This window comes from Cavenderia fasciculata (assembly GCF_000203815.1).
Source record: "Cavenderia fasciculata unplaced genomic scaffold Scf_Dfasci-G-o-80e12.f1-5, whole genome shotgun sequence".
Taxonomy (NCBI): Eukaryota; Evosea; class Eumycetozoa; order Acytosteliales; family Cavenderiaceae; genus Cavenderia; species Cavenderia fasciculata.
This window is the reverse complement of record NW_004457735.1, coordinates 2,102,074-2,122,135: the sequence shown is the minus strand read 5'-3', so window position 1 is coordinate 2,122,135 and position 20,062 is coordinate 2,102,074. Positions and strand designations below refer to the sequence as shown.

Here is a 20,062-nt window from a genome sequence, read left to right as displayed (position 1 = left end):
GTTTGTTGTTCTTCTATGTGATACAAAATATTTTGGTGTGTTCATAATTATGCATTCCTTCGCTAAATACGAAAAATTAAATTAATTAAATTTTTTGATCTTGTTGGCGAACTATGCCACTTCGGTTTGCGTTTGTCCCGAACTCTGAAAGAAGCGGGAAGTCAAACCAAAGTAGAAAATAAAATATAATAAAAAAAAAAAGATAAGTCACTTGCAACCCACAACTTTTCAATCATCATTCATACAAGTTATCCATAGATAATACAAATAAGAAGATGAAGGTTTGCTGTTATTTATAGATATTTAGTGTCCTTTCATGTTCCACTTCGTTTGTTTGTGCTGTTTGCACACCTTAGAACAATCTTCATAGACACCAGATCTGGTGGTTCAACAAAAGATGGTAGGCCGACTTAATGCACTGCTGATGATAGGTTCTTCTTCATGAACAATGTCAAGACAACAAACTCGGTCATAGACGGCTTCTGAAGATCATACAAAGTTAAACCTTGCCTATCATTTAACTCGAGAGAAAGATATACAAAAAGAAAAGAAAAGAGGAGATTTGATAAAGAATAGAATCTCCTCATTGTAATAATGATTTCAAATTATAAATCTATATTATTTGTATGTACATTTACATCTATCCTAAAGAATAAGAACCCTTTTATTAATCTTTTTTTATATCTCTTTCTTTAGATTTTATCTTGTTTAGTTTTAATAACAATATCTATAAATATATTAAAAAAAGATATCATTTACAAGAAAACCAATGTTATTGGAGTAGATTTTGAATTTGCAGTAGGTGACTTTGAATTTGACCAGGATCTTTACACCTATCATTCAGTGGCATGTCCTAATTTTACTTGTCCCATTGCAACTGTCGATTGTACATGTGACTATGCATCAAAGATTGGTTGTGGTCAACCTGTTGGTGGTGCAACTAATTGTCCTGGTGTTGTTTGTCCATCCACCTATTCAACGTTTGACATTGAAACAAATACTACTACACAATATCTCTATTGTCCACCGTCATCAACAACAAATACTTGGGAAGAGATTCAAACTAATCAATGGTACACATTTTCAAGAGATTTGAATGATGGTAGTTTGGAGCTAAGATTAAAGGCAGATGCATTGATTTGTCAGGGTATACTAATCTATGCAATGCCAGAGATGGGAGAGTACAGAGTGTATTCTCGAATCGACCCAACTGCAGTACCACGTAGAATCGTGACAGAAGGAGTACGGTTTAATACAAGAATCAATATATGTCCAACCGATAATATACCTCCATTTGTCAGTACTACAAGCTGGACCAACAATACATACTTTATCACCATTGAACCTGTTTCCAAGTTTATTCAATTCAATATAATCATTTATTCTGGACAAGTACCTGAACCCTCTTCTATCCAACCACCAGCATGTACAAATATTACAAGTGGATATCAATGCACCAATTCTGGTGATTCTTTGTTTGGATATTTGTCGGCTGGTACAAGTTCATTTTATAGTTATGTTGTAGACCAACCACAAACTGTGACAGTAGCATGTCCAGCAATCGATGGTGACATGGATATCTACATGTCAGATGTATACCCACCAACAAGTTACAAGTGGAAAGGGTATCAATCGAGCGACGATTATATTGTCGCCACATTTAACCAACCAACCTCTTTGTACATTGAGATCAATGCCTATGAATCATCAGGCTTTCTCTGTACCGTCACACGTCACCATACCAACCTCGCGTTATTCAACTTCTCATCGACCAACCCTCTTGCTGGTACATACGAAATACAAGGGACAAGTCGTATCTTTCTCAGTAGTAGTACCTATCCACTCGAGTCTGCAACCTGGTCAAGCTCTAGTATGTTCTTTATGAACTATCCCCGACAATACAGTAACCCTGTCTGGCCCATCCCCAACTTTTTCGTCGATGAAATGTCTAATTACGGGTTCTATGGAGTCATCAATCTCAATGAAACAAACAATCCATTTAAATCGGCAGCCTATCAAATCAACATTGCACTTTCATCGTCGTGGCAACATACCTATGAATACTATAGTTTTGATACGATTGCAAGCAACGCTATATTAGAGTTTACCAATGTATTGGTCGATGCTAGTGGAACCCCTTTAACAGGTACATACAAGTTTGATATTAAGACACCAACATGTGACTATACAGAATTCCTCGCGGTTACCAATCTCATAGACACAACACAACAACAAATGTATCAAACCAAAGATTTTATAGAGGTTGCTTCGTTACGATACCAGATTGATGTGTTGACATTTCGTGATGGTTGGACAGGTTGTTCAAACCAAGCCTACCAGATGGCAGAAACCACCAATCAAAAGGTTTCTGTTCAGGTGGTGAGCTATCCCTACAACGAGTCTGATCCAAGGGTTCTTCTAGACCCTTGTTGCAATGCTGCTCTGTTATTTTTCCAATGTTGTGAGCCACATCCAGTCGAACATACTCGTACCATATTTACAAATGCAAACAGTGACAAGGTATCAGATCAGTGTCACTCGCCACAGTGCACACAATCCATTCTCTCTGATTACTTTCAATCCATTCAAGATGTAGACAATGGCGCATGTCAACTACCATACCATGAAATCAAACAATTTAAATTCAATATTTCAAATGCTCTTGCCAACTGTAAACAAGAAATTTACTCTTCTCCAACTGTTTGTTCAGAGGATTCAGATTGCTTGCTAAAGTATCTACGTCTTGACAACAATAATATAACAACAGCTATTGGTAATTGCAATCAATTCTCAAGACATTGTGAATTACCAATAGAATATCAAGATATGGATTATATTGCATGTGTATTGGATCAATCACCAGTCACTTCATCGTATTTCCTAAAGGTTGAATTCGATTTGCCAGGTCAAGACCCATTGTCGATTGAATTTATCAATCCCCTCTACGACCTTTTCAAATTAAATGATTGTGCACTCGATTTGGTATCTGATAATGGTTTGTCTTTTCGCCATTTCCATTTGTTGCATGGTGTCAATCTTCAAGGTGAATCAAAGATCATTTTCGATAAATCCTATCCAATGCCAGATTGCTATGATCAAGCGTGTCTAACGATTCACGATGTAGCAATGGACTATCGATTCCAAGCACAAAATTCATATCGTTATAGTAAATTTGACTATCACTCCAACTGTACTCTAAATGGACAGTACTGCACGGTGCAAGGTCCACTCTCACAAGTAGATTGCCAAGCATTTGGAGGATTCTGTTCGTATTGTCAAGACCAACAGGAATGTTACAACATCAAGGAATTGGATCAAAGTAATTGTACTATCGATCAGTTTATCTGTATATTGGCCAATGGAGAGTATAGATATGGTGTGTCACAACAAGATTGTGAAAATCTTTTGGGAATATGTGATCAGTCATGTGGTATGAAATGTGTTACACATCTTGGTGATGGTATTTGTATCAACCCAACAATCACTCTGGAATCTATTTGTACAAGTACTATTGGTCAAGTTTGGAACCAAGAGATTGGATATTGTCAAGTTCAATTGAATGCAAATCAATCAACTTGCACAGATGTATGGGTGACATGTCAACAATATGACATATCGGAATGTTACAGTCCGTATGGCACCAACCCATCCATCAACAACATATGTACCATTCAAGAAATACCTTGTGCCAACAAACAAGATTGTCTAAACAATGGAGGTGAATGTTCAGACAATTATTTCTTTCAACAAAGTCAAACTGGAAACAAAAACTACCTAGACTATAGAGGAAAGTGTGTTCGTAATCAACGTGCTCTCAATCCGTTATCATATCTTCCATCATGTGATATTTTAACTGAAAATGATTCACCAAATGGGTGTTACCTATCTACACCCAACATAACAACACGACAACAATGCGAACAATTATCAAATGGTTCGGTTGTCTATCAATGGTGGACACCATCTCAATCGGCACAACAATGTACATCACAGATGGGATGTAAAATCGTCACTGAATATATAACCTTTATAGGATTGAATTATCGATTCAATCAAATGACACGTCAACAATGTGATTCATGTAAATCGACTCTCAACCAATGGACCAACAAATTTAAATGGACCAATGCCCATTGGATCCCGGGAAAGTATGTCTCGGTCACTGGTTGGAAATCATCACCACAATTTATAACACCCTCTGCCATGCGTCCAGTCCTCTCTTTTGAAAACTTTGCCTCCAAAATACTCATCTCTCATCAATTTGGTATATCCGAAGCACTTAGATCATCGTCATTGTGCAGAGTCGAACGTATTCAAGACAACCTCGAATCAATAGCATGTAGTTGCAGTAATGAAAAGAGAGGTGATTCTTGTTTTTCATCTTCTTCATTGTTGCTAGGTGAGAGCAACCCATGCGCATTGGAAGAATCTGCATTTGAATTTAGTTATGGTCGAATTAATTTCACAATAGAGTCAGTTCCCTACTTTTGTGCAAGTGTACTCGTCAGTATGGTCAGTCATCAACTATACAAATCTACAACCGTTCAAACACTCTCCTCCAACTTTGTATCATATACCAAACCACCAGAATTTGCCATTTATAATCAAAATGGAGCTGTTGTCGGTACAATCATATCAGATGGTATCAAAATCAATTCAAATGGTGCTCAATCATTTATAGTCTGTCTTGATGATATTAGTGAACAAGATGAAGAAGAAGATGGGTTTGTAGATTTAGATATGTATCCCATATACGATTTTGCATTCATTAAAGACAATAATAATAATAATAATAATAATAATAATAATAATAATAATAATAATAATAATATATTGGTTCCATTAGAAATGATTACCCAAATTATATCTGATACACAAAGAAATGGAGTAAAGATGATTTGTGCAAGATTTGAAAATGTTAGTGCTCATGACACTTACTTTGCCATTGTGCGTGTGGATAATTACAAGAGTGAAACCTACAAACCATTTGACAAGAATGCCACAAAACTGGTCTACGCATTGGCCGTGCTTTTCTTGTTGTGTGGAGTGTGGGGAGTATTCCAGCTTGGTATTGGAGCGTTGCGTGATCGACTGGTACTCGCCAAATCATTCAAGCTCGTTCATTTGTTGGTCTTGACTGTCACAACGTTTATCATTATTCGGGCGGTCTACTTTTTCGTGTTACCATCTGGTACCCTCCAAAACTCGGCCGTTGCAGACTATATTCTCGTCGTGTTGCCTACTTTTATCTACTTTTCATCATTTACCATTATCATTGTACTCTGGTATATTATCATTAATGGTAATACGAGAAGATCTAATTTCCGTAGGCGTATATCACTCATGATTGGTAGCGTCAATGTAGTGCTCTACATCCTATTCATCATCATTGTCTTGGTATTCCATTTCACAGTGGCAGAAGTACCCACCAACAATTGTGGTGGACGGTATCTCCACACTCTCCAAACAACACCACCTCAAAAGATTGTATCCATTGTCTATGCAGTCTTTCAGGCAGTGATCTCGCTCATTATTGGTGGTGCATTCTTTTATCTCGGTATCAACATTTTTAACATGATGAAAGTGTTTAGGGACCACCAAACCAAGGGAAACAAGAATTCCTCGGATGCTGTAAGCGACACACAACGCAAGATCTATGTCGTTACGATTACCTCTTCGATAGGGTTTGTCTTGCATTGTTTCTTTGTTCTCATATTGGTGGCCACCGAGTTGTCAGACATTACCTTTTCATTTGTCGGATTGGTAATAACAGAGATTATACCTGCACTTGGTATTCTCTATGCCTACAATCTTTCTCCATGGGAAAAATCAAAAGCCATCATCTCTTCATCCATATCATCTGCTTTATCTTTTGGTAACAACAGTAATAATAATAATGTTGTTGGAGTTGGTAGTAGTGGTGGTAGCAATGGTAGCAATGGAAAGAATAAGAATAGTAATAATAATAGTAATAATTCACCATCGATGACCGAAAACAGAAACCCGTCTATAGAATTAAAAGAGATTCAATAGCAAGATCTTGTTGCAAAGAAACTGACAATAAATTAATTTACTTGCAAAGCTTTTTCTTTTTTTTTTTTTTTTTTTTTTTTTCGTTTTTGATCACTCATTCATTCGTGTCGTTAATTTCAAACATTATACACCCCTTTTCGATTATATATTATCTCAATATAGAATAGTCAAAGATGTTCAAATCAGCTGTCAGATCATTATCTAATATCTCTATTAGACAATACTCCACCGCAAATGTAAATTAGAGAGAGAGAAAGAGAAAACATTTATGATCGATCATATATAGTGGTGTAATTAGTTGGTTGATGAACGAATGAATGAAACAAGGACAGCAACAAGATGTCATTGTAGATTTAGATAGTATACAGCACTTTTTCGATCATTATACAAAGAGACATAACTTACTCATCATCATGGCACAACCAACAATACAATATGACCACATATAGAACATCATATCATACAAAACATATAATGATTAATCAATATATTTTAACATTTATAATATATAATTTATATAGAAGGTAAAGGTTACTTTAATTCCAGGTGATGGTATTGGTCCAGAGATTTCAGATGCTGTCAAGATTATCTTTGCAGCTGCCAAGGCACCAATTGAATGGGAAACCGTTAACGTCAATGCCCAAACTGGTGTTTCTGACGAAGTCATTGCATCGATTCACAGAAATAAGGTTGGTTTGAAGGGTCCATTGGGTACTCCAATTGGAACTGGTCATCAATCTCTCAACCTTGCCCTCAGAAAGACTTTCAACCTCTACGCCAACGTTCGTCCATGTCTTTCTATTCCAGGTTTCAAGACTCGTTATGATGACGTAAACACTGTTGTCATTAGAGAAAACACTGAAGGTGAATATTCAGGTATCGAAAATATGGTATGTACAGACAGGAACGATATGAAAACCTACAACAAACTTGGGACTAGTATTAATATTTTTTTTTTAATTCCTATTTTTAGCCAGTCAAGGGTGTAGCCCAAAGTATCAAGGTCATTACCAAGGAAGCTTCCGCAAGAGTTGCCAACTATGCTTTCCAATATGCTTTGGCCAATAACCGTCAAAAGGTTACCTGTGTTCACAAGGCTAACATTATGAAGCAATCTGATGGTTTGTTTGTCAAGACCTGTCGTGAAGTTTCAACTCGTTACCCAACTATTAAATATGAAGAAATGGTTGTTGATAACAACTGTATGCAAGTATGTACAATAGATAGATAGATAGATAGAAAGGTAAAAGAAGAATATGACATAGTTAACTAATCAAATTTGTTTCCTTCCCATTTTTCGTAGTTGGTTCTCAACCCATCAAAGCTCGACGTTATGGTTTTACCAAATCTCTATGGTGATATTGTCAGTGATTTGTGTGCTGGTTTGATTGGTGGTTTGGGTTTGACCCCATCTGGAAATATCGGTGAGAATGGCGCTGCCATCTTTGAAGCCGTCCACGGTACCGCCCCAGATATTGCCGGTCAAGGAAAGGCTAACCCAACTGCCCTCTTGCTCTCTGGTATTATGATGTTGCGTCATCTCGGTTTCAACGAACATGCTCAACGTATCGAATCTGCCATCCTTACCACCATCGCCGAAGGTAAGGCTACCACCAAGGATTTGGGAGGTAACTCTGGTACCAAGGACTTTACTGATGCTGTCATTTCAAAGCTCTAAAAAAAAAAACAAATAATAATAATGAAAAGATAGGCCACAGAAAATAATAATAATAAATAATAATTGACACAGAGAATAATAATACTTATATATAATTTAAAATAATAATAATAATAATTGAATATTGTTTGATTTATTTTTTAGAACCCATACGAATATTATAGGTTTTCTTTGAAAATAATCTAATTCTAGTACGATTGGCAACTAGTAGGGCAACCAATAAGGCAGCACCTACAATACCAACAACCAAACCGATAATCAATGCTTTTGGAACTTTTTTGTCATCACCTATATCTGAACATTCGTCATTGCCAATAAGCAAAGAAAAGGATGGACCATTATCCTTAGTAGTATATTTACATTCGTCTGCTTCTTTTTCTTGTCCAGTTGCTGGGTCATAGGTAACAATATTAATCTTTGAAAAGCTTCCCTCCATTTGACTGTATTGCATCAAATTAATTTCAGTTCCATTTGCAACATCTTGATTAATCTTGATTGTTAATGTTCCATTTGATACAATTAAATTTTGTGTAATATTTACTACATTTAAATTAATTATTTATAAATAAATAAATATACCTTTGTAATTAAATTAATTTACATACAAGATGAAAAGTTTGTAGTATTGGTAATAATAATACCAATTGAACCAGTATGATTCAATGAACCAGTAAGAATAATAGATGAAACTGGATTATTGATATCTGTGATATTAAAGATTTGACCAGAGTTGCTGACATTACCATAAATTCTACCTGATCCATACAAAAGACCATCCAAGATTTCAATAGTATTGTTTGAAAAGAGCATACCGTTGAGTAGACCGATACTTCCAGATTCTTGTCTCAACTTGTTAAATGTCACATTTCCACGTGTCATCTTGATTTCACCTTGATTGAGGAATGGAGCACTCATGATATTGTGCATTGGTGTGTAACAAATCCATTGTCCTGTATTGGTAATAATGTGTGAAGTGTTGGTATCAGCGACGGTATTATTGACAGAATCAATAAAAATATCGGCACAATAATCAAGATATCCTGTATTTAAAATATTATTTCCAAATGGCATTAGCATCTAAAAATAAATAAATAAATAAATAAATAAAGTTAATATTTTCAAAGATATAGATAAATATTTTATAATTACCTTGGCAGCAACGAAAACTTTAGCATTATTAATAAATTGAGTGTTTGTCCAATTGGTACGTGAATTCATTTCAAATCTGATATATCCTTCATCATTGGTTGTAATGTTGCAACTTGCGCAATCGAATCTAACATTGGTTGCAATTTTAATGGTACCCCAGATATTGATTTCAGAGGCAACACCGGTAATGTTTGCAGCCAATACTGGGACATAAGATGTGTTGGCAATATCGAATCGGGATTGGAGGAATTTGACTGGACCTGAAATGGAAGTTGTCAATGCATCTGCATTCATGATGGTAAAGATGGATTGGCTTTGGAATGTGAGTGATGACTGGGAGCTTACTGACATGTCTCCATCGATAGTAACAATGGATTGGTTGAATACAGAGGTTTGGGTAGAGTAGGCATCGAATTTGTTTAACAAAATGGCAGATTCCTGAGTGGTCACCACTGCAGAGTCATAGGTAACGAGTGATGGAGCAGTAAATGTTGCACCTGGACCTACAACCTTGAACAGACTGGTTTGAGTCATCTTTAAATCACCGTTGAATTGGGTAGACGAGGAAGCATTAAAGGTTGCACTCTGTGAAAAAGTGGCCAAGGTGGTATTGATGCTAGCTTGTCCGGCTGTCGTTACAACAGAGGTGCCGTTGGCCCAAATATTGGGGATTACAAGAGAAGCTTGTCCAAGGAGAACAGTATTTCCAGTGCTGCTGGCATAAAAGTCGTTTGAAACAACTGTTGCTCCGTTGACAGTGAGAGTTCCAGCTATGACATTGACCTGTTGTGTCGTCAGTTTTGAACCTCCACGGATTTCAAAGTTTACAGGTGTATTACTAGAGGCCTGTGAGATTGTGAGCGAGTTGACTTGTACATTACCGTCAAGATAGATTGACGTACCAAAACCGATGATAATGTTAAAGTTTGCATTCGGTGCTGCTGTTATAGGAATCCAATTAGCACCATTCATAAAATTGTTGTCACCAGCGTTGCCTGACCAAGTGTGAGTTGCAAATTGTTGATATGATGGTACTACACATATAGCAATGATTATAAATAATAGTGAAATAGTGTATTCATCTTTATGGTTCTGTTTTTTTGTTGGGTGATTATTCAAAAAAAAAAAAAAAAAGATAAAACACTGTGTATCTGATAGTGATTGGGGATTGTAAAGAGAATAAAAGATGATGAAGTTGATCAAATGAGGACCACAATACTTTAAAAGAAGAATGATAAAGATTCTTCTTCTTTTTTTTTTTAATCGTTTTAAAGGAAGAGAAAGAAACAATAAGAGAGAGAGAGCAATGGCTTCAAGTGCTCACTCAATTCAACACGGATTATTCGAAATCCTAAGGTTAAAGGCTGAATTTAAGCTCGAGCTTTAACAAAATCGAAACGACACTCAGGGACGCTCGATTTTGTTAAAAATCAAAGTCTTTTACCTCCCCATTGCAAAGGAGCTCGGGCACCGATATTTTTTCAAAACAAAAAAAAACGTTCGCGATTTTATTTTATTAATAGGCTAATCAGAGTTGTCATCGGATTCACTTTCATCGCTACTAGACTCGGCTACTTTTTTACTGGCTGCTCTTTTTTTGCTGGTGGGTTTTGAGGCTGGTTTGGCTGCTGGTTTCTTTTTAGACTTTGCAGGAGCTGGTTTTTTTGGGGATAGGTCTTCCATAGACTCGTCTGAGCTTTCTGATCCAGAGCCAGAGTCTGATGGTGATGGTGAATCTGAATCTGAATCGTCAGAGTCGTCGTCAATGACCTTTTTCGTGGCAGCGGCCTTTCTCGGTGTTCTAGCTGGTTTTTTGGGAGTGTCCACATCCATTCCATCATCGCTATCATTGTCATTGTCCTCTTCTTCATCGCTAGACGCATCTTTTTTCTTTTTAGAGGCTGCACCTTTCTTTCTTGCAGCTGCTTTTGGTTTGCCAGGTTTTGGTTTAGTGGGAGAAACATTTTGTTCACGATCGATTGGGTTTCCATCTTCGTCTTCATTGGATTTGATATTAAACTTTTGTTCCAATTCATAGAGCAACTGTTTCATTTCACCCGATCTTTGTGGATGAGCTCTCTTTACCTTTGCTATAATGGCAATCATAAAACCATAAGTCTCGTCATCTGCCAATTTGTCTTGATAGATTTTGTACTTGTCTAATAAAGTACGTAACGATTTTTCATTATACTTTAATAATTGTAAACAAAATGCAATATTTTGTGATTCTCCAGTTGCTAAAAAAAAAAAAGAACAGAATCCAGTTAGTGAAACTCTTCATTTAATATTTTTTTTTTGTTTGACATACTTTTGGAATCTTTAAATCTAATACAAAGTTTCTCTACAATATTTTCATTCTTTTTTTCTTTTTCTATAAATGATAACAGGTATTCAAAAATGGATCTAATTTGTTTTGGTTTTAATTTTACATTATCATTTAGATTTGATATAATTTCTGGTAAATGATTGTATATAACTATAATAATCATAAAAAAAAAAAGAGAGAGAAAAATGGTTAATGATACAATAAATATAGTTATTTTCTTTTCTTTTAAAATTTCAGAGATACTTTACCATCTGGATCAATTTTACGGAAAAAGGATGAAGCATAATTTCTAATGACCGGATCAGGATCTTGCGTACAAATTGCGATATTTGATGCTTGTGCCTTAAACTTTAACATATTTGCGAGGATAAGATGCATTAAAACCATGAGGGCGTCCTTTCTTGACAGTGGATCAACATTGTCCAATTGTCCATAGATCTTTGTTGTATATTCTCCAAGTAAATTTGGGAAACGAATAGTCATATCACCCAAACAGATGACAATATTCGATCGAAGTCGATGTGATTTACATTTCTCCAAGATATCAATCAACGTTGGAAGATGATTTCTACAAAAGTCTTCATCGACCAACATTATTTTACAAAAAGCCAATACTGCAGAACAACGTAAATCTTCATCATCATCCTATAAAAAATAAATACAACTATTAGTTTTTTTTTTTTTAAACTCTTTGATTATCAATCTCTTGTCATACCAAATCATCAAAAGATCTACAAATGGTAACAATAATTTCACTCAGTGCACCAATTAAAGTACTTTGAGAAATTAATTCTTTTTGAGCTCTTGGTTGAAGGAATTCATCACCATCATCTGTATCACCACCTTGAATATTTTCCAATTCCTTATCCATTTCACTCTTTTCGCTCTTTGCAGCCTTTTCCTTTTCCTTTTTCTGTATACGTTCGAGTGTTACTCTTGATATGACTTCATCAATATAGACCAAATGTTTGATGGTAATATGACCAATGACAAAAAAGAATCTTGAAGCCAATGAAACGGTTGAGTCTTTGGTGACTGCATCTGACATTTTTGTTAAAATAGTCATCATGTATTCATCGGGCAAACTACTGAGTGAATAGATTGCATTGATTGCTTGTTCTGCAAACATGACCCATCCATTTTGATTCTTTGGTTCGGCTAGAACCAAATTGGTCAATTTTGTGAATAATTCCTTGTAAAGCGTATTTTGGTTATCCAATCTTGGATCAGTGATTGTATTTTTTCTCATTTTTTGTAAACAAATACATGAATATTTTAAACAAAACATATCTCCCTAAAAAATAAATTAAAAATATTAATATAACTTATTTAGTTGGTTGTCTCTATCTATACTTACAGAATCTAATCCTTTTGAAATCAATATTTTAATTTTATCACCAAAAATTGTATTACGTTCTTTACCAATCATTGATAAAACTAAAATAGCTCCTCTTTTATCTAAAGTACTTCTATATAATGTAACTTTTCCCTCTAAAATAAAATAAAATCTTGATATTAATATTATTATTATTTTCCTTTTCTTTTTCTCTTCATACCAAAAATATCCCAAAGTGATTTAACAACATTATCATGAATAAAATGTTTAATTTTATCAACTACCACTTTGCCATTTTCTTTTGTCTCCTTGGTCCTTTCTCTGACCAATTCAAAGAGAATATCCTCCAAGGAAGTTAATTCACCCAAAGTTTTGTTGATTGAAATGTCTATGAGATTTTTAGCAATTTCATAGGGTACTCTAGCGGCCTGGGTAGGTTCATTCTCGGATGGTGGATGAAGCAATAGTTGACCAAAACAATTGGAAACACAATTCTTGATGGCTGGATTTTCGTGTTGAATCAAAAGGAGCATTTTGGATAGACCTTCAGTTCTAAGACATTCTAAACCAGCGACATAACCAACTTGGAAAAAGTTGACAGCCTCTTCAATATCTTTGATGGTTGTACTTCCCAATAACTCTGAAATCGTTTCCATTGAAGATTCGACTAGTTCTATACATCTAACAGCACCAAAACACCATTGTTTTCCTTGATCCAACCAACTCAAAATTTGTAATTTTGATTTCTTTAATAATTCTTCGAGTTCAGCTCCACTTGTGCTTAAAAATTCCTTTAAAAATAGTTTTACCTTTTCCATTGGTAACTAGAAGAAAAAGAAATAAATGATTAGTTGGTTTTTTTTCTATTTCTTTTTGATTTTTTTTTTTTATACATACTTGTAAAGATTCAGAAGTTTGTGTAAAATTAAAAATAATACTTTGTTTTTGCTTTTTTAGAGTTTTATCAAGACCAATATCTTCTTTTTTCAATTTCCCATTTTCATCATAACCATCATCACTATCATCATCATCATCCTTTTTTTTCTTTTTCTTCTTTTCAACATCGTCATCATCTTGGTCTATATCCATTTCTTCATCATCTTGTTTGTCTTTTTTCTTCTTCTTTTTCTTTCCATCTTCATCTTCATCCTCTTCTTCGTCATCATCATCTTTATCCTCTTTTTCTTTTTCCTCTTTTCTAACACCATCTTGAGAATTTTCAAATTCATTTTCTTCGATATCCAAAGTTGCCAATCTATCTTTGTTTTGTTTTTGTAGATCGTCAGAGATTTCTGCCAAAATATTGATGAGATTGACGAATCTTTTTTTGGTGATATTGGGAGCATATGGACTCTCGTAAATGATACATGTGAGTAGTTTGAGGGCACTACTACGAACATTTGATGAACTGTCTTTGATACGATCGATGGCAACCTCTACAATGTCATTGGTCATTCTTATGGGCATCTTGTGCTTGGTGACAAGACTGGTCAACGATTGCAGTGCCTTTGAACGACAGTACCCATTGATATCGAGATGTCTTTGAATGAGTGCGTCAAAGAGGTCATCTCTTGTCTTGTTTCTCTTCATGCTACCATTGCCCTTTCTCGTATCGAATCCTTCGGCAATCATAAAGTCGAGTGATTCAATGACACAATTTCTGACAGAGTAGTTTTGGTTGTTGAGATACATCATCAGAACACTCCATTGTGGAACAATGTACTTTGGTATTTTCTCGGCCAACTTTGGAACAAACTCTAACAAACTCTTGAGTTCCTTGGTTTCAGTCTCGACCTGTCTGCCAACCTCTGTGAGGATGAGATTGACAAGATTGGTTCGGAGTGGCACCTTTTCGACAATATCTGCATAGAGATCGGGAAGATGGTTGGCGAGGAGTGGTTGACGACAGAGTGCACTAATCACGTCTGTTGTCATGTGAAACTCATAGTTTTTGACCAATAATACAATAAATGAATAGATTGATATTCTAATCGACGCAGTCTTGATATTCTCTTGTTTCTCCAACATGCTAAACAACACTCTTTGTACCAATGAAAGCATCTCTTCATCAGGACGTGTCATTGGCCATAATCTTGTCAAATCCTTTTCAAATGCCTCGTACAAGTATTGTATGAGACGTTCACGATTCTGATCAGAATCCCACAACTCTTCTTCTGCTGCCGATGACCCCTTTTTCTTTCTCTTTGCACCTTGTTTGGCAGGGGTTTGTGATGATGATTGTGCACCGTCCGCAGCCTCTGGTGGACTTCTCTCCAATTGAGTCTTTACAAGAATGTGTAAAAAGTAGACATAGATCTTTAATGCACTTCTAACCTGTAACAATTGATTGTTGTAACGGTCATGATCATCTGTTTGTTGTTGTGGTGTAATTGATATAACCTTTTGAATGGCAATTGATAATCCTTGTAAACCTCCTTGTATTATTTTAAGTACTATATTTCTAATATCTTTGTTTGTTTTTAAACATTTTCTAAAGAATATAGAAAGAAGATTAAGATTAATTGTTAATGAAATGATGATTAATCGAGGTATATATTTATATATATATATATATTGATTATTGAATAGTTACCCTATAAATGCATATAACAAATCAAAATTACTATTATTTAATATTTCTAATGAATCCTTTTTAATTCTTTCTTGAATGTCTATAAATAAATAGATATATTATGTGAATGTGAAAAGTTAATACTAAACTCTATAATGAGTTACTGTACAGTTAAGACAATGATAACACTATACCATCTAATTTTGATAATTGAGTAGTTGGATTAAGTTTAGTGACATCTTCAACCTTTGATCTAACACTAAAGAATATATCTGAAGGTGTTGCTAATTGATCATAATCTACTGGTATAATAAATTCTTTCATTTCATTTGGTAATCTTATCTATCTAAATATTGAATTAATTTTCTATGTCGAGTTAGGTTCATTTTCAATGTCTTCGGAGAAAATTTAAATTACCCTCCTTTTTTTTTGTTTTTTTTTTTTTGTTTTGACTCGACAAAAAAGCAATTAGTACAACCCTTTCAAGAAACCAAAGGCCACTTTAATAATTATAATTTATATATCTACTGTTATTAATACCTTTTTTTTTTAGAGCTAGAAAATACTTTGTCCAAAGCACAGAGAGCACCCAAATTGGTGAATCACCAATTTAATCCACATACAAAGATGTTACTCATGCTGCCATCACAATTGTGCCAATTGAATGAATGATCTCTTTTATTTGATTGCATCAATACTATTGGCACAATTGTGATGGTGGTGGCAGGCAGGTGTAGACCATAGAATAATCACATTACATTGTACACGTAAGTCAAAATATATTACTAAGGTAAATTAATTGATATTTTATTTCTATTCGCGATTAACAAGAAAAGGTTTTATTTCTTTTTTGAAAAGATTTCATCAATCTCATCAAAATCATCTCCTCCATTATTATTATTAATTGTTGGTTCTTCTTCTTCTACTTGTTTCTTGGTTTTTTGTTTCTTTAGTGTATGACTACTACTATCATCCTTTTTGTTGAAATTATTATTATTATTATTATTATTATTATTATTATTATTATTATTATTATTATTGTTATAATTATTCATACTCTTATTAAAGTTGTTATTGTTGTTTTTATAACTATTATTATTATTATAATTGTTATTATTATTATTATTGCTAATATAAGTATCACTATAATTATTTTGTTGTTTTTGATTTTGATTTTTTGTATTTAGTTGACCATCATCATTAATAATTTCATCAAACATTTTTCTCTTTTTATCTTGAATTGATTGTTGTTGAGACCAAGATGATTTCTTCTTTTTGTAGACATTGACCTTGCAAACCAACAATACATAACGACCACATGGTTTAGAGAATACCTTTTCCTCTTGAGCTGCAAGTTCCTCACAAATCGATTCACGAATGGTCATGTCAGAGATGTTGTAGATCTTTTCAATGACATAGGATCCATACTTGTCCATGGCAATATCGACAAAGTTACCAGCAAGTGATTTGATCAATTGTTGTTTCTTGACCATTGGAATAGATGAATTCAAGAATCCATCAACCACTCTACTACCAACCAAATCCTTGATCAATGTATTCATCTTGGTAGAATCCAATTTCAAAAATCCATCAACTACAGCTCCATTAAAACTAGCATTAAAATTAAATATACTTTGAATAATTAATGCTCCACTTGTTGAAAACTAAAGAAAATTACATAAATATGTTAGAACAATCCTTTTTTAAAACTAAATTCTTTTCTCTCTTACATTATGTCTTCTTGAAATATTTTTTTCCAATACTAATAGATTATTGATAAATTGAGGATAATTTTCTTGATCTTTTGGAACGACAGTTGCAATGAGAACCTTGAGAGTATCCTTTTGTTGGGTATCAAATTTAACACAACCTTCGACAACCTTTTGAACAATGTATGCTTTTCCACTGTCAAACAACTTTTTAACAGTATCATCCTCCTTGATTACCTGTACCATTGATTTGATTTGTGCAGCTTCTCTGATATTTTCAACCAACTTTTGAATGACATGATTACCAAATCCATGTTCTGCCAATGTTAATAAATTATTTTTAAACATTGCAAATAATTTTTGGTAAATTGAATTTGGTGAGTTCTAGAAATAAATAGATTAGTAATGGTAAATATATATATATATATATCTGTCTCTAGACATACTTGAATAATAGTTTCTAAAAGAATAGAACCAAATTGATTATTTGATAAACTAATTAATTTCTCTTCTTCAGTTTGACCTTGTTCGGAAGGTGAAAGAATCTTGTTGGTCAATTTAGTAAAGTAGGATGTATTGTCTTTGGACACAGTAAACAAGGTCTTGAGAATATTTAAAGTATAACTACTATCAAATACCATCATACCCATCTCATCCTTTAACTTGTCAAATACAGATTGTAAACCAGTCTTGAATTTCTCTCCAAATGAATTTGGTACATCATAAATGATAGTTTGACTTTCTTCTGTTTCAATATCATTTGACTAAAAGAATTAAAGAGATAATAATTAATAACTATTAATTTAAATATTTGGTTTAAATGTTATATATTTCGTACCTTTTGATATTTAGTAGATTCTTTCTTTTCCTTTACTTTACCAGTTAATAAAGAAATGACAGTTGAGAATACATAGGTAGCATATTTGTCTTGTGATACGGTTTTAATGTTTTCGACCAATACGTCAAACAACTTAAAGATAGTGTCAGAGAGCAATTGGATATTGTCAGAGTCAGTGTCATTTAAAATGGTCGGTGTGTAGTTGAGGACAGTCTCGATAAGTCTGCTACCATTGCAGTTGGTGACGACCATCATAAAGTCGGTTTCCATTGACTTTAACAAATTGGCTCTTTGCACATTAGAGAATGATTTGATCAAGAATTCAAATACCAATGAACATGATTTATCACACAGTGTAATATGTGCATTACTACCCAATTCTTTTAATGCATTATCAATTATAATTGATCTCTCTAAATTAAATAAATATATAATAAATAAAAATGTATCAATAAATATTAGTAATCACAACAAAAATGAATCTATCTAATAGTAATATAGTAGTGTATGTAATACAAACCCTCTTCATCTTCAGTCTCTTTTAAAATATTTTTAATTCTTTCAAAGTATTGTCTTGTTGATGGATCGGCTTCTACACTATTCTTATCATCCTTTTTAGATGATGGGATTGGTTTGTAGTATTCTTCGTCATCATCATTTTGTTTGTTTTCAGGTGCTGAAGTAGAGTTGTTATCTTGGTAACTATCTTCATATGATTTGTTGTTGTTGAATCTGTTGTTATTGTTGTTATAACCTCCTCTACCTCCACGACCACTATTTCCATTTCTGTCTTGGTAAAAGGTTGCTGTTGATTCACCATCATGTTGCTTTTGGTTATAATCATCTCCTCCTTCATAGTTGTTGTTGTTGTTGTAGCTATTGTTGTAGTCATTGTTATAGTCTCTTCTACCTCCTCTGCTACCTCCACCACCAAAACTGCTACCGCCTCTGCTGCTGCCACCTCTTCCTCCTCTAAAGTTGCCTCTGCTGCCACCATCTCCACCATAGCTGCTGCCGCCTCTGCCTCCACCTCTACCACCACCAAAGCTGCTGCCACCACCATAACTGCTGCCGCCTCTGCTGCTGCCGCCACCATAGCTGCTGCCACCTCTACCACCTCCACCAAAGTTGTCTCTTCCTCCTCTGAAGCTACCGCCGCCTCCACCTCTGCCTCCACCAAAGCTACTGCCTCCTCTTCCTCCTCCTCCTCGGGAACCTCCTCTACCTCCACCTCCTCTATTGCTCTTGTAAGTATCCATCTCTATCTGTGTTGACTATTTTTAAGAAGAAGAATATATATCTAAATATATATGATAAAAGAAGAATTGTCATAAAACGACCGACTCGTTCGTCTATAAATTAATTTCAATTATTTTTTTTCATTCGCCTAGCCTTCAAATCAATGATTAAGTTGGTCATTGTCCCAATCATATAAAATGGTATTGACCAAAAGATTTATACTACAAATATCATCCATTATGATGGATGATAGCAATCATCCAAATATAAAACAGACACTAAAAAAACTTCTCTCATTGATACATGAATCCATTCATCTTATAGTTTGGGAATATCCCATCCTCTTAGATGATAAACTATGTGATGAGTACATCTATTACATCCAATCGAGATTATTCATTCATTCATGAAAACCACCCCCAACTCGTTTGTTATTCTTTGAACAATTGGGTTGGTTGAAAAACAATGTTTTTCAAAATTTTAAAAAACATCATGCGATGTCAAAGTCACACCTTTGACATCAATCATCATCATACTCCACTTTCAAACATTACTACCTTTCAACTCTACTCTACTATAATCTATTAATTAAACTATAAAATGTCATCCAAGTGCCCACATTGCTCCAAGACTGTAAGAGTTATAGACATTATAGGGGGCACCATCCCTCACTCATGCGGATGATGATCAATTTCAACACCGGCGGTGAGGGATACTTCCTCCTCTCCTTTTATTCCTTCTAACCCTAACCTACCTTCCTTCTAACCAATCATTGCTCTAATTAGGTGTATTTTGCCGAAAGACAAACCAAGGACGGACGCGATTATCATGGAGCTTGTCTCCAAAAGGTACTAAAGGACACCAAGGTTCCATTGGTTGGCAGATACCCAGGTGATGAAGGTAAGTTTATGAAATTATTTATAAATTCTTCTTTTGGAAATTGTTCACTAACCTCATCCTCTCTCATAATAGACCGTATTGCTTCCCAATTAAAGATTAACAAGCAATAAATCCAAACATGCGCAATCCATTGTAAATTACTTTTATTTATTACCCCTGTCTCCAAATATCCAAATAAATCAAACAGAATTTTGTACTACAAATAACAACAATCAATCAATTTCAAAAATGAACTCTATGAATTATCAATCAATCAATTTTGAAATTAAAAGAAATATGAAA

The 20,062-nt window shown here is 34.4% G+C and overlaps 4 protein-coding genes across 4 annotated transcripts; 2 read left to right on the top strand and 2 right to left on the bottom strand.

The window, feature by feature from the left end:
* Window positions 1–594: 594 nt before the first annotated feature.
* On the top strand, window positions 595–6,033 carry DFA_05643 (uncharacterized protein; the record flags this gene model as incomplete). The annotated part of the gene is made up of 3 exons (XM_004361304.1): window positions 595–624; window positions 697–5,285; window positions 5,331–6,033. The coding sequence occupies 3 exons, from the start codon at window positions 595–597 to the stop codon at window positions 6,031–6,033; spliced, it is 5,322 nt and encodes a 1,773-aa protein (XP_004361361.1).
* A 317-nt stretch (window positions 6,034–6,350) lies between these two features.
* Window positions 6,351–7,711, top strand: idhA (isocitrate dehydrogenase; the record flags this gene model as incomplete). The annotated part of the gene is made up of 4 exons (XM_004361303.1): window positions 6,351–6,380; window positions 6,555–6,923; window positions 7,007–7,243; window positions 7,337–7,711. 4 exons carry the CDS (start codon window positions 6,351–6,353, stop codon window positions 7,709–7,711), a joined length of 1,011 nt encoding a protein of 336 aa, XP_004361360.1.
* Window positions 7,712–7,844: 133 nt separating this feature from the next.
* On the bottom strand, window positions 7,845–15,418 carry DFA_05641 (condensin-2 complex subunit D3; the record flags this gene model as incomplete). Its single annotated transcript, XM_004361302.1, has 12 exons — window positions 7,845–8,251; window positions 8,317–8,788; window positions 8,861–9,894; window positions 10,411–11,097; window positions 11,169–11,231; window positions 11,435–11,831; window positions 11,902–12,480; window positions 12,544–12,677; window positions 12,743–13,346; window positions 13,420–15,013; window positions 15,116–15,194; window positions 15,289–15,418. The coding sequence occupies 12 exons, from the start codon at window positions 15,416–15,418 to the stop codon at window positions 7,845–7,847; spliced, it is 6,180 nt and encodes a 2,059-aa protein (XP_004361359.1).
* A 515-nt stretch (window positions 15,419–15,933) lies between these two features.
* DFA_05640 (uncharacterized protein) lies at window positions 15,934–18,900 on the bottom strand (the record flags this gene model as incomplete). The annotated part of the gene is made up of 5 exons (XM_004361301.1): window positions 15,934–16,758; window positions 16,825–17,187; window positions 17,250–17,567; window positions 17,642–18,054; window positions 18,162–18,900. 5 exons carry the CDS (start codon window positions 18,898–18,900, stop codon window positions 15,934–15,936), a joined length of 2,658 nt encoding a protein of 885 aa, XP_004361358.1.
* Between the last annotated feature and the right edge of the window lie 1,162 nt (window positions 18,901–20,062).